The following is a 15,468-nucleotide window of genomic DNA, read 5'->3' as shown; positions in this document are numbered from 1 at the left end:
TCTGCTGGCCATCAATTGTGCTTCAGAGTGAGCATTAGGAAGATCCCCAGCGTGGGAAACAAAAATAACATGTCCTGTTCTCTGGTTTTGACAAGACAGGCTGACGAATTTCACTTTATTTCCTTCCTAAATTATATTCTCTGAACCAAAGGGCATTCAAACATGCATTTCCCCCTCACTTGATACAAGCAAATCTAATTTTTAAGGCAGTGGGATGTACTGGACCCCCCAAGAGTTGCCGTGGGTGTTACCACGCAATTACCAGGATGGGTTCTTTGCTTCAAATACAGTTTCTCCTTTATTTGTCACAGTGACCCTTTTGGTCAGCAGCTGTTTTCTTCTTTCCAGTAGTGATATGTGGAAACTGAGCGTCAGGCAGGTAAAGTGTCTTGCCCAAGATCATAGGCAGTTAGTAAGTGGCAAAATTAGGAAACAAATCAAGGGTTATCTGGCTTCTACACCTGTGCCATTTTTTTTACACTTGATCTTAGCCAAAAGGCCGAGAAGCGATGTGTGCCATTTTTTTTAAATAAATAATATATGGACAAGATCTAAAATTAAAAAGTTACAGAAGTACGTCCTACAAAAAATAAGTTTCTCTCCTATCCCAGTTCCCTTATTCTCCTCCCCAGAGGGAACTACTGTTAATGAATTCTCAAGTGTGTGATTTTACACTTTGCTGGTCTCTTGTTGAGTGGAGAGCACAAGGCACAGAATCAAGTAACTATAGTAACTGAGGTGCTTAGCTAGGGTAGGTGGTCTATCAGAAACAGGAGCTTTTTCAAAATACACATGTCTTTGGGGCGCCTGAGTGGCTTAGTTGGTTAAGTGTCTGCCTTCTGCTTGGGTCATGATCCCGGGTTCCTGGGATGGGGCTCATCAGGCTTTCCTGCTCAGCGGGGAGTCTGCTCCTCTCCCTCCCTCTAACCCTCCCCTCATCCTTGCTCTCACTTGCTCACTCTCTAATGAATAAATGAAAAATCTTTAAAAAAAAAATACACATGCCCTATTTTGTTCTTCCTGACCAATATTCAATTCTATAGTTTGTGGTGAGGTTCCTAAAGGAAATTGTGATTCTTTTCTTGCCTGGCTCCACTGAGAACTCTACTGTTCAGGTATTGCTAAAAGGCCTTATATTTGCTTGAGGAAGGAGTTGGTACTTCCTCAAGAAAGAGAAAGGAGGTTTATTGGGAGGATGGTGCTTGAAGTATACCCTGAAGAATGGGTTCAGGAAAATAACTGGATATTCCAGGTGGAGGAAATACCAAGAGCAAAGGTAGAACAAGAGTCATAAGTACAAAGCGTTAGATCAGGTGTCAAAAGCTCAAATACCATGTGGGCTAGGCAGGCAACATCAGTGATAGTTAAAATTATGATAAAACAAAATGATAAATGCGAATTGACTCTTGACCTTGGTCTTAGGCCACTAAAAAGAACCTTCATTATATTTCTGTACAAGAGAGCACACAATGTGTATTTTTTGAATATTCAGAATTAAAAATTTTAAATGGGCGAGAAGCTTATGCTGTGTTTCACTGTTAAAAGGTTGTAACTTCATTCTTGGAAAGTTTGTTTTTTATTTATGGTAAAATTAGTCCTTCTTTCCCTCTAACTTTTAAACATAAGTGGCATTTAACATCGTGTGTGTGTGTGTGTGTGTGTGTGTGTGTGTGTGTGTGTGTGTGTTACAAGAACCAATCATGGGGTTCTTTCTGTCCTATTTCAAGTTTAGCTTTTTTGGAAGCATCCTCCCCCATCCTGCTGACATATCTGTCCCTCTCCAGAAGGGTTTTTTTCCCTGAAGCAACATCATTTATATTCTCACTTGAGCATTCTGATATCTTGTTTTAGGGTCCTAAAAGTAGAGCTTTTAGCAAAATGAATGAACTGTGGTTTGCTTCATGACAGATCTTTCCACTCACAGGTTGAAGGGCTCTGGCTTGCTTGGTCTCATTTGATCTTCATCATTTTAGCACTGACAGTAAATCACACAATGGTCATACTTTTCCTTGGATATATTTCCTTGTTATCTTTTACTTGTCACATCAGGATCATGAAAACCCTGCCGCTCATTAACTTTGTAAATTTAAATAGGACCCCTTGCAAAGCACATTGAATAAGCATCAATAAAGCATAACATGGGATGTGTGTGAAGGCATCAATCATCTGTCTGTTGCACCCACTTCTGTCATTTTAGCACTTTCTGCTCTCTAAGAACTCAGAATACCGAAGGGATGGACAACTGAAAGAGACAGATGAAACGGTTGATTTGTTGAGTTGCTAAATGCAGCTGGGACAGGTAATTAAACAGTCCCGCTCCCGCAGAGAAGCCTGCAGCAATGTAACATGAAATCTCAAAAACCCAGCTGTACTCAGATTTAGATTCAGAACTAATATTAGGTAGGCCTCTTTCAGATTGACAGATTTCGTAAACATCATTTCTGGTTTATTTGTTCAGCATGATTGAAGATGGAGCGTGTGTGTTTTGTTCATGGTTTAAGTTTCTGGGAAGTGTGTGCTGTTTATAGATCTGGGAGAATCGCCTACAAGGGTACAGCCCTGTATCTGGAAGGCAAGGGATTCCATGGGTGACCCTCTGCTGCTGCTCTGTGCTCCAGCCTGTTCCTGACTTCAGCAGTTGCATGGATGTGGTGGGGAGTAGGGTCAGCCACATGACTAGGTCAGGATTAGGAAGGGGGGATGAATGAGGAGACTGGATCAGTTCCCTCCTTAATCCTTTTATTTTTTATGGGGGCATATTTTTATCTAAGTAGCAACAGTCTGTATGTATAGCAATGTCTTTGTTTTAATTTGGGCACTTTTATGCAGAAATTGTTATCACCATCTACTCAGTTGCTCGAACAAAAATTTGGCAATTACCTCTTTCATTGACCTTCCACAGGCAGCCCCCTAGGAGGCTGTTTGTAGGACTGATGTGTTCTTACCCTGCAATTCTTACCACACATGTCCCCATCTGTGGGAAACCTACCCTGACCAACTTTCCAAAATGACCTCCACCAGTCGTGTGTGGTATCTTGACCCTGATTAGTTCCTTCATAGCATTTATCACAGTTAGTAATTACTTGGTTTTTGCTTGTTTGTTCGTGAATTGTTTTGTTTTTGTTGTTAAAGACTGATTGATTTGAGAGAGAGAGATTGAGAGAATGTGAGCAGGGGGAGGGGCAGAGGGAGAGAATCTCAAGCAGACTCCTGAGAAGCAAGAGCCTGACTTGGGGCTCAATCTCATGACCCTGAGATCATGACTTGAGCTGAAATCAAGAGTCAGACACTTAACTAACTGAGCCCCCCAGGTGCCCTTGTTGGCGAATTGTTTTCTTACTTGTTTATGTCTGCTTGCCCTCTTGCTTATTTATTGTCTGTCTTTCACACTGATATTAGTTCTGTGGGGGGTCAGGACTATTTCTTTCATTCACCTTATGATTCCAGCTAATAATGCAAATCCTTGCACATAGTTTATATCCTATAAATATATGCTGGTATCATGTCCAGACTAGATTGTAGATCGGTGGTATGCTTGTAAATGTCTAGCTCTCAAAACAGCAAAAGAAATCAAACAAAAAGCAATCCAAATTTGTAGTATTTACCAATAGCTGTGGTGTAAATAATCCCACCATGGCAGATTTCAAGCTACCTGAATGACATCACTGAACACTGACTTGGGAAACGATTCACAATAGCACTTCATCGTTTCAGATTTCTCTGTGGGAACAGAGCTATTTAATTACCTTGCCCAGCTTCATTTAGCAACTCGACAAAGCATCCATTTCATTTGTCTTTTGGTTCACCCCTTCAGCAGCATGTAGAGTATTTAGGTAGTATTTCCACTGTACATAGTAGTCCCTTAAAGAAGGTAGATGAAGTGTGGTAAAAATAATTAGGAAGTGATGGATTTGGAATACTTATTAGATTTATTTTTAATACCATTTATTTAATTGTAGCTATATAGAATTTTTTAGTGATGGCTACATTTAACAGCTGACTTGCAAAATTCCTGAAAATCGAGCAATCTGTTCTTGCAAACAGTCTTCATACCACTGGGGATGACCTATGGTTGGACATACTGACCACTCTGCCCCAGTGTTTGCTTCATAAAGGGAGAGAGTTGGCAGACATGGATGGGTTAGTTCTTCTTTATAGAAACATTTCTCTGAGAGTTTTTATTTAACCTTTTACTACTAAAGAAAAGACAACAAAAAACAAAAAAATAAAACCCACTAACATTAATAAAACTGATTGTCTTCTGGTTTGATACGCATGATTTGGTACAATGACTCGGCAAGAGGATGAGGGGACCACAGTGAGAAATAAAGAAATCACCGAGAGGAAACAATAAAAACAATGCTAACCTTCCATTTAGAGCATTAGAACATCTTATTGCCAGAGATGATTGTAGATCCTGAAGTGCTTGGTGGTCAGGAGCACTTAATTTTCAGAAAATTAGCCCAGGGCCAGAAATCCCTCATGCCTGTTTTTAAGTCATTGAGGTCTTGGTGTGCTGGACTGCTTGCCACTTCACATTTGTCTGTGTGTATATAGTGGGAAGGAAATCAGCCCCAGATGGTGTCTGAAGCCTTAGAACTCTGGGGATTCAGAGCAGATGACTAAGGGGAGGTGACAAGCTCAGAGACAAGGGGTCACAGGGAATAGGAAATATGAAGGAAAGAACCATGTTGTGGATGCATTGCCATGCTGTGTAGGGTTTTCTCCTTACCAAATATATAGTTAGAGGTGGGCCTGGTATTTTTAGATAAATAGACTGTTGATATAGGAAATATAAATCATGATTAGTACTATTTACCATATTTGAGTTTATATAGCCTCAATGAGAAATCATGAGCTCCATCTTTAAAAGTCAAGGGAGTAGAGTTTGGTGAGTGCATTTGACCTTTACAGCCAGCAACAGCAGGTTTCATCTCTTTACTTTGACATGGGCTAGAATTTCTTAACCCTTGACTCATACCTGAGCCCATATAAATCCTTCTAAGCCAACAGCATCAGTCCTAGGATGGAATAATGATTGCCTTCCTCATTACATAGCCACCCTCCCCCAACTGGAAATTGTTCTTACTAAAGTTGGTGAGATGGAAAAGGAATTCTTTTTTTTTTTTTTTTAAAGATTTTACTTATTTGACAGAGAGAGAGACAGTGAGAGAGGGAACACAAGCAGGGGAAGTGGGAGAGGGAGAAGCTGGCTTCCCACTGAGCAGGGAGCCCTCTGCGGGGCTCAATATCAGGATCCTGGGATCATGACCTGAGCCAAAGGTAGATGCTTAACGACTGAGCCACCCAGGTGCCCCGGAAAAGGAGTTCTTGGGTGAAGCATCATTTTTCACAGATTAGTTCAAAAAAATATTTAATGAGTCCATGTTTAGTGCCTGGTACTATTGTGGGGTCTGAGGTTATAGAGAGAAGATACAAACTTTGCACTTAAGCAGGGGGAACAATCAAGAAAATAGAAATTCTAAACACAGTAGGTTATGAGCTGTGATAGAGATCTATACAAGGTAGTCTTGGACCCCAAACAGAGGCACATTAACTCAGATATCAGGAAGAACTTCCTGGAAGTGACGCTGCCTTAGTATTGAAGTGTGAGTGGAAATTAGGTAATAAGGAGGAACTAGAATGTTCTGGGAGATGGGAAGCCCTGCAGAAAAATGAAACCCAGAATCCATACTGGGAACTATAGAAAGTTTGGAATGCCTGATGCTTAGAATTGAAGAATAGAATTTGTACATCCGTCTCTCCATCCCTAGGGAATCTGAAAGGAAAAGAGGAGTGAGAGCAAGAAGGCAAATTATTCGTATTTTATTGGTGGCTAGTTTTCCCATTATTGTCTTCTATTGGGATCTTGATGATCTGATTCAAGAGGTGGGACTTTAATGTCAAAATAATCCTTGATGGAGGATTAACAGCTGGATATGCCCTTGTCAGGTCTGATGTTGTTGCTTTGTGTTTTGCTACAGCTGCTGCCGATTCATACTCTGAGGCTTGGCATGGAAGTGGATTCCTTTGATGGGCACCATTATATCTCTTCAGTTGCTCCAGGTGGTCCTGTTGATACACTGAACCTCCTGCAGCCAGAGGATGAGCTTCTTGAGGTAAAATTTCTGAGAGATAAAAGGCACAGGACAGGAATTTCTGAGTTGTAGGAAAATATATTTTTACCAGAAATACACTGAATTACATTACTGCCAATGTAATATGACCTACTTACATTGAAAAATACTTGGGGACTATCTTTTCTTTTTTTTTTTAATTTTATTTTATTATGTTAGTCACCATATATTACATTATTAGTTTTTGATGGAGACTATCTTTTCAAGGATACAACACAGTATGGTTTTTTTTTTTTAAAGATTTTATTTATTTATCAGAGAGAGAGAGAGGCAGGCAGAGGGAGAAGCAGGCTCCTTGCTTAGCAAGGAGCCCGATGTGGGACTCAATCCCAGGACTCTGGGATCATGACCCGAGCCGAAGGCAGACGCTTAACTGACTGAGCCACCCAGGCGTCCCACAACACAGTATTGTTAACGATAGTCCCCAAGTTGCTGTAAGAGTAGATCTTAAATGTTCTTACCCACCCCCCCACCACACACACAAAATGGTAACCATGTGAGGTGATGAATGTGTTAACTAACTTCATCGTGACAGTATTTCACAATACAGATGTATGTCGAATCATCACATTGTATACCTTAAACTTACACAGTGTTGTGCGTCGATTTTATCTCAATAAAACTGGAGAAAATGAAATAAAGGCAAAGAAAAATACAGCCTATGTAATGATAAAGAAAATAGATAATATGCTTTCAGTTCATTTTCCCCATCTTTTGGGACTCCTTGGATGTTCTTTTGAGTGCTTATTTAAGTGATTGAGAAAGAAGCTAATGTCCTGTTTTAGTTTAATAGCATAATTAGGATTTTTTTTAGCAAATTTTTCTTTTTTTTTTTTAAAGATTTTATTGATTTGTCAGAGAGAGAGAGCACGCACAAGCAGGGGGGAGGGGCAGAGGGAGAAGCAGGCCCCCTGCTGAGCAGGGAGCCAGATGCAGGACTTGATCCCAGGACGCTGGGATCATGACCCAAGCCGATTAACTGATGAGCCACCCAGGTGTCCCAGCAAAATTCTTTTTTAAGAGACAAATTCCTACCCCTTGTTTGCAACATGTAGACACATTCACTTGCAGGTTTTATTGGTTATTTCTAATAAGAATTAGGCTAGCTGGATAGGCTAATGTATTACTGACTGGTATTCAGATTGTCTCCTTGGAGCTTGCTTCCCCAACTTGGCAGCCTCTGTGGGCTCACTCAGGCTCCCCAGCCTGTCTTCAGCTAGAGCAATTCTAGAGCACTTCTGCTTTGATATAACCTTCTTGAGAGATTTTGTTAGATTGGACGGTCTTAGAGCTAACAGCATTGAATCCCCTAATTTTACAGACAGGAAAATAAGGCATTGATTTTCCCCAACTTTATATACTCAATAGTATGATGACTTTAGTTCATGTTTTCTACCACCCATTTCACTGTTTTTTCAAATACACTACTTCCTAAGCTTATAAAAAAATAAATGTGGGGAATGGTCAGACTTAAGGCTATGTAAAAGAGGGTTCTGCCAAGAGTTAGGAACCACAAGAAGCTCTAACTTGGGTTTAATAGAATCAACCTCGTAGCCTTAGCCAACATTAGACTCCATGGGCCTTGATTTTAGAGATGTCTTTCTAAGGTTGATGTTTACTCGAAGTGAAATGACAAGGATAGCAAATAGGGTTGTTGGGTGCAGGTGCATTGATGTTTACTAGAAGTGAAATGACAAGGATAGCAAATAGGGTTGTTGGGAGCAGTGTCTGGCCACCTAGAGAAGTATGTTGAGAATTCTAGGCTGACTTTTGAGGTCAGAGGGAAAGCCGCTATGACTGGTTGTTAAATTTTGTTATAAGCATAGGAAGGCAAGATGTTGGAATCCTGTTTTAAGCTGTAGTAAGCAGCTTATTTTTAGAAGTGCTCAAGGAATCCTACTGGGATGCTTATTGTGGAATAATGTCTTTAGGTTTTACTACATGACTTAGGGTTTTTTTGTTTTGTTTTTTGTTTATTTTATTTTTGGTACTGAGATCATATCTTTCTCTTTTGATTGTTGGGGCACATACATAGCTTTATGGATATCACACATGATAATCTATAGATTGGAGACCATTTCTGTAGGTTTTAGGTATTGAGAAAGGAGATATTTTTGAGAGAAGTGGAATTAGTAAAAACCAGTTTGATTCTCTTTTTTTTTGTGAGAAATATACATGTATTGTATACCTGAAAGTAACATGGTATGTCAACTACAATTTTTTAAATTTTAATTTCAGTGTAGTTAACATACAGTGTTCTGTTAACTACAGCTAAAAAAAAGAATAATAAAATACTTTTTCTCCAAGAAAAAATATGCATACAAAACATAGAATTTACCATTTTAACCATTTTTAGTGTATGATTCAGTGGCATGAAGGATGATTCACTACTAGTATGTGGTAGGTGATAAAGAAATAGTGGCAAGCATAGAGGAAGTGTGCATGATCCCAGCTATCAGCTGAGTCCTCTGTGCTTCAGCCAAGACTAGGATCCCATGGGCCTTCCATCTTGTAAGAGAACATGATATAATAAGGTAGTATACTGTAATTCTTAAGTAAAGATTTCTGGTGAAAACACTGGAGATAGGGAGTGAAGCAAAGGCTTGAAGTCAGAAGAGCTGCCTCTGCATTTTAATTTGCCACAGCTTCACAATCTGTCCTCTGACATGTCACTCAACTGTTTTTGAGAGTTGTTTTTTCATTAATAGATGCCTAACCTCACCATTTTTTTATGACAGTCTAGTGGAATATCATCAGTGTAAACTTTTTTTTATTTTAAAGATTTTATTTATTTGAGAGAGAGTGTGCAAGCTGATGGGGGGTGGGTGGAGAGGAACAGAGGGGGAGGGAGGGGGAAAGAATCTCCAGCAGACTCTGTGCTGAGCATGGAGCCTGACCTGGGGCTCCATCTCAGAACCCTGAGATCATGACCTGAGCTGAAACTAAGAGTCAGACACTTAACTGACTGAGCCACCCAGGTGTCCCTTAAGCTTTATTTATTTATTTTAACATACAGTGTTTTATTAGTTTCAGGCATACAATATAGTGACTCAGCAATTCAGACATCACCCTGTGCTCATCACAACAAGTGCCCTCCTTAATCCCCTTCATCTGTTTCACCCACTCCCCCGCCCACCTCCCCTCAGGTAACCCTCAGTCCTCTGTAATTAAGAGTCTCTTTCTTGATTTGTCTTTTTTCCCCCTTTCCTCATTTGTTTTGTTTCTTAAATTCCACAAGTGAAATTGTATGGTATTTGTCTTTCTCTGATTTATTTCGCTTAACATTATATTCTTTAGCTCCATCCATGTCATTGCAAATGGTAAGATTTCATTCTTTTTTATTGCTGAATAATATTCCCGTGTGTGTGTGTGTGTGTGTGTGTGTGTGTGTGTGTGTGTGTGTGTATACCACATCTTCTTTATCCATTCCCTTCATCAGTCGCTAGACACTTGGGCTGCTTCCATAATTTGAATGTTGTGAATAATGCTGCTGTAAACATTGGGGTACATGTGTCCCTTTGAATTAGTGTTTTTGTATTCTTTGGGTAAATCCCCAGTACTGTGTTTGTGGGATTGTAGGGTAGCTCTATTTTTAACTTTTTGAGGAACCTCCATACTGTTTTCCAGAGTGACTGCACTCATCCATATAAACTTGAAAGCATTATCTCACTGTGAGAGATAATACTTGGCAGTATTATCACTCTAAAAAGGCATAAACAATCTTTATGGGTTAAGATGAATGAGGATTGAATGAGGTAATGTGGTGGGACAATACTTGTATATGTACAGTACTTGTATAGTATTATGTACTCAGCAAATGTGTATGTGTGTGTTCTTTCTGATCACAAAGTCTGAATAATTGAGACTTGATAGCACTTAGGAGAGTCTCAAGTTGGAGGGCCGAGAGAAATAGTGTGAACTCTAAAATAAAAATTGGCTTATTCTGAATAGCCAGATATAGAAATAAAAAAAATCTCTTCTGAAGTTAGCCAAATAAACTCCTGAACCTAAAGTGTGTGTGTGTGTGTGTGTGTGTGTGTGTGTGTGTGTGTGTGTGTGTGTAGTGTACTCCTTAGAGCTTAAAACCAGAAACACAAATATGCTTTGGGGTAAGAACATTGTTCCAAGTCTTAGCCCAGAGCAGCTATTTACAGCAACCATAAATCCTCTTAGATAGGGGTAATGGTAATGGGAAATGTGACCAATCCCTTTAACAGTGGAGAGTAGTGAGGAGGACTACCAGGCACTGCTATAATAATTGGAGACAATTCAAATGAATAAATAATGAGCTAAATAAATATTTAAATGTACTCTAAGATGAAAACCTGAAAAGTGATTTTCTAATTTGTTGAAGTAATGTGAAACACAAACTGAGACTTGCATATTGGAAGAATTCTTGCTTCTCAGTATAGGGCACTGCACATTCGGATGATTTGAGAACTTTCTGTGTTTGTGGCACCAGTTGGCAGTGGGGACATGATGTGACCAGTGAAAGTTGACTTTGAGTTCTTCTGAGGAAAAACTTTTATCAGCTGCTGAACTTGCTGTTCCCTGGATCTCTTTCATCAGTCAGAAAGTCCTGGGAGATGATATTGACTTTTCTACCAGGACCAGCTCCCTGAAGCACATACGGGTCTCTTTACTCTGTTGCGATATCTCTGTAAATAATTAAGAGGCAGAGAGATGGTGTCTGGCCTGACGGCTAAGTGCTTGTATGTTGAGGGCCTGAGAATGACTCCCATGGATGATTGACTTGGGGCTCAGGCCGCTGCCGCTGAGATGCTTGCAACAACCCACAGTGTCATATTCTCAGAGAAGGACAGGTTCTGTGCAAAGGTTTCTCCCAGTAAAGTCAGCCCTGCCAGTGATCTGGACATTAGCATGGCACCTGTCAGGAACTGATGCCAACCCAGAAATATCTTTAAAACTAATAATGCCACTGAACCCTCCCAGGAAAGTAGGAGTCAGATGGGAAAAGATTGGATTAATGCCTGGATTATGTTCATGCTTCAGCTTTTGGGCAGTAGCAGGCAGATCAGTTTTAGTGGCATTGAGTCAGAACTGAGAGCTTCTGGAGCTTTAGTCAAATAGATAAAAAATTAGAATAGGTTTATCTTTCTAAGTCATCTTTGGTGCAAAATACTATTACTGTGCACTAAAATATGAAACTTAGATAATTTTGTGGTGATAAGTACGAAGCATTAGTAGTTATCATTTTGTTCTTTTAAGAATATGGAACACACATCAGACAATTTGAAAGCTGACACACTTCCTATACTTGACGGCTGTGTGAGCAGAACATGTAAGAATAGAATGGAGGGAAACTTTACATGTATTTCTATAGACATGATTTCTCTAGGATAGTATTAAGCATCAGAGAGGGAGAAAAACCATGAGAGACTCTTAACTCTAGGAAACAAACAGGGTTGCTGAATGGGAGGTTGGGGGGGGTGGGGGAACTGGGTGGATGGGCATTAAGGAGGGCATGTGATGTGATGAGCACTGGGTGTTATATGCAACTGATGAATTATTGAACTCTATCTGAAACTAATGTGCTATATGTTGGCTAATTGAATTTAAATAAAAAAAAGTTTATGGCATGTGAAAGAAAATTGTGAAAAGTGATGCTAAATTTTGACAGCTGAGTATCCTAGATTTTGTTACCTACACATTGTAAATTGAGCGGTTTTTCATTACAGCTTTCAAATTAGTGTGAATATCTATAGTGACATTTTTATGAAATGAAAAAGCAAAAGGAGGTGGTCTTAGGAAGCCTAGCAATGATATCTAGCATGTTTAAGGAGAGATGTATAGAAGTAGATGAGAGAATTCAACATTGGAGGGTAGAAAAGAGAAACCATGGAGGTGTGAAAAATTAGGCAGATCACTTGTCATCCGCACACATCTTAGACTTTCTTCACTGAAATTCAGTAAAGGTTTAACCTTAATTTTTATACATTTGATTTCTAATGTTTTTAGTTACCACTAAAATAATGTGGTTACGTTTAGACCCTTTGTTCATGGGGAAAATAAAACAATCCTGTTTTTATTTGGATAGATCCATGTGAGCATGGGACTTTGGTTTTTTCTTCGGGGCCTGCTCAATTCTGACTTATCCCTTGTCTTTCTAGGTCAATGGTGTGCAACTCTATGGGAAATCTCGCCGAGAAGCAGTCTCTTTTCTCAAAGAGGTGCCTCCTCCCTTTACCTTGGTTTGCTGTCGACGATTATTTGATGATGAAGCTTCTGTGGATGAACCAAGGAACACTGAAGCCCCTCTTCCCAAAATGGAGGTACTAACTGAATAGTCTGTGGTTCCCATAGGAATGAGCATTCATCAAGAATGCCCTGAAGAGTGTATTTGGATATGAAAGGAGGGGAGAAATTTCCGTCTTCTTTTATTTGACTACAGTAGTGCTCAAAGGCAATAATGCATAGCTTTACAAACCGTTACCTTTCATTTCACATCATAAAACTTTTTCTCTTCTCGTTTTTTTCTTTTTACTTGAAATGTTGGTGACATTAATGTGCATGCACTTTGATTTTAGAGAACCTTTTTTTTAGTAATTTCCTGGGCTCATTACTTTTGGCTCCCAGTTCAACCCAGTTCATCTTAAACTTAAGATGTTGGTGAGTGTTGAATATCTAATGGACTTCCCTTTTTCAGAGCCTTAGAAATATGAAGATCTATGACCAATTTTGAAGTGAGTAAAAATTGCTGTAAAAGCCTTCAGAAGGTCAGAGAATAAAATAACATTTTCTGTGCTTTTGGTATTTTTTTTTTTTAAGAACATTGTGATTATAAAAACAGTTTTAATCACGTGCCTTACCATTTTTTTTTAAAGATTTTATTTATTTGACAGAGACAGCGAGAGAGGGAACACAAGCAGGGGAAGTGGGAGAGGGAGAAGCAGGCCTCCCACAGAGCAGGGAGCCCGATGTGGGGCTCAATCCCAGGACCCCTTACTTGAGAGAGAGTGTACAAGCAGGGGGAGCAGCAGAGGGAGAGGGAGAAGCAGACTCCCCGCTGAGCAGGGAGCCTGATGCAGGGCTTGATGCCAGGACCCTGAGATCATGACCTGAGCTGAAGGCAGACATTTAACCAACTGAGCCACCCAGGTGCCCCATGAACACCAGTTTAGACACACAGAGCCTTCCCTTTACCTGCCTGTGGTCTCAGTTTCAAGATAATCATGCCTCTACCACTTAGTGAATCCTTGAGCAAATAACTTGACTTTCTGTTCATATTCTTTCTTTGAAAATTGGGGATACTTATAGTACTTACTGCCCTCATTAGTTTGTGTGAGAAGGAAATGAAGTAATATATGCCCAGCTCTTAGTGCAATGCCTTGCACATGAGAAGTGCTTTGGAGAAGTTAACTATAGCTCTTGACTCCTCCAGTCCAGCCATCTTTGTTTCCTGATTTCCTGAAGTATGTGAGAGGCTAGCCCTCTCTTATGGTCACAGATGCTTTCATGTGTATTGAGCTTGCTTTTACAACAAAACTCAGCTCCTGTGAGCAGAGTCGTATCTTAAAATTATTTTGTGTCTCATAGTGTTTTTATTCTGTACAGGGTGTATAAGAATTGCTTAGTCCATTATTGATTGAGAATCTTCTTTTTTTTTTTAAAGATTTTATTTATTTGACAGAGAGAGACACAGCGAGAGAGGGAACACAAGCAGGGGGAGTGGGAGAGGGAGAAGCAGGCTTCCCGCTGAGCAGGGAGCCCGATGCGGGGCTCGATCCCAGGACCCTGGGATCATGACCTGAGCCGAAGGCAGACGCTTAATGACTGAGCCACCCAGGCGCCCTGAGAATCTTTTTTTTCTTAATGTTTATCTTTGGTAAAACATATTTCAGGGAAGGAACCTGAATACCACTTTTGTGATTCTTAATATCTTTACTAAAATTCATGTGGATGAGGGCTTACCTCTAAAGATTGATAAAAATGCCTTTAATCTAATCTTACAGGGTGTGTAAATCACCCAGCTTGCTGACTCAATGCTCCCATCTGTCATCCTTTACCACAATGGGTAAACAACAGCTTTGAATTATTCTAAATGTCAGCCTTGCTGCCCATTAGTTGATTGCTTTCTATTCTGTAAATACAGGAGTTATACAGAATTGATTGTATCAAAGTGATATATCTCAGGTTGGAGTATAATATCTTATATACCTTGGATGCCTTAAAATTTCTGTCAACTTAGGCTTTGTAAGTGTGTGTCGTTTCTTAAAATCCTGGCTTTTCTGTCTTTTTTTTCTTTTTTCATTTATCCCCATATCATCTTAGGTTCTTAAACCTTATCTGGTTAGGCAGCTCAGCCAGAATTCTAATGCTCATTAATCAGTGAGGGTATTAAATGCCCCAGTAAAACATCAATCATATTATATATTAGCTATTGGAACTTTACTTTTTATTGGAAGGTATAAAAATGTTTTCTTTTTAAATATCATTTCCTCACATCAGGCTGATATATACAGAGGTTATTGATCCAGAACATCCCACTAATTTCAAGTTTTGTAATTCAAGAACCCAGAAATTTTTCCCATGTTTAGATTCAATCCACCATGGATTGAGTTTTGACTTTCCATGTCCTGCGGGGACAGTTTGAGATCTGGACCAACCCTAATTTAAAAAATGTTTTTGTACTTGCTGTGGTGCCTTACTCTTCCATATTAGAGGGGTCCCCTCCCTCTGATTTAATTAAGTGGATTTTCTAATGCAAGTCACTAAAAATTGTGTTCCTAGGAATGATGCACTTTGATTCTATTTACTAAGCGCACCCGAAGTTTTAAGAAGTCTATTTTTAAAGATTACTATTTAGCCTGTAGCTTTATTTAAAAAGTTTGAAGGGATATGCAGTCAAAGATGGATGATTTGTTAATGTATTGGACAAATATTTATCAAGCGCCTACTGTGAGCCGGGCTCTGTTGTGGGCTGAGTGGATAGCTATTGGTAAACCCCATGGTAGCCCACACAGATTTTCCATTCTAGCCTGTCATTTTGTTAGTTGCTAGGGCTACAAAGAAAAAGAAGATAATCTCTGAGCTTCAGATAGATGTTCAGAGTATTTTGAGGAAGATAAATCATATGAAAACTAAAGGTTGAAGCAGCTCTTCTGTGTAGTCGACTCATTTACCCGCTATCACTGAGCTTCCTAGAAGTCCCTGTAGCAGTGACTCTCCCTGAAAGGAGTTGGGGGAGCCTGGAATAGGGGCTTTGGGGGTATGAAGTCAAGGAAAATAACCAAGGACTTGTGTATTGGATAGTTTTGCTGACTTACGTGCTCCAAGATGCGATTTTCATTATTTCAACTCAGTGATTTTT

At 39.7% G+C, this 15,468-nt stretch overlaps 1 protein-coding gene across 5 annotated transcripts in view; it reads left to right on the top strand.

Annotated features, from left to right (window-relative positions):
• Positions 1 to 15,468, top strand: part of PATJ (PATJ crumbs cell polarity complex component) — a 335,447-nt gene that overhangs the window by 44,864 nt on the left and 275,115 nt on the right. For all 5 annotated transcript variants that reach the window (XM_028106828.2, XM_088022976.1, XM_088022975.1 and 2 more), the window contains 2 exons: positions 5,985 to 6,119; positions 12,269 to 12,430. In XM_028106828.2, the coding sequence (XP_027962629.1) occupies positions 5,985 to 6,119; positions 12,269 to 12,430 (297 nt within the window). The remainder of the gene's footprint in view (positions 1 to 5,984; positions 6,120 to 12,268; positions 12,431 to 15,468) is intronic.

This window comes from Eumetopias jubatus, unplaced genomic scaffold (assembly GCF_037043125.1).
Source record: "Eumetopias jubatus isolate StellerSeaLion01/CBP00866 unplaced genomic scaffold, mEumJub1_p1.0 scaffold_4, whole genome shotgun sequence".
In the NCBI taxonomy this organism is placed as follows: domain Eukaryota; kingdom Metazoa; phylum Chordata; class Mammalia; order Carnivora; family Otariidae; genus Eumetopias; species Eumetopias jubatus.
This window is presented reverse-complemented; position numbering and strand designations above follow the sequence as displayed.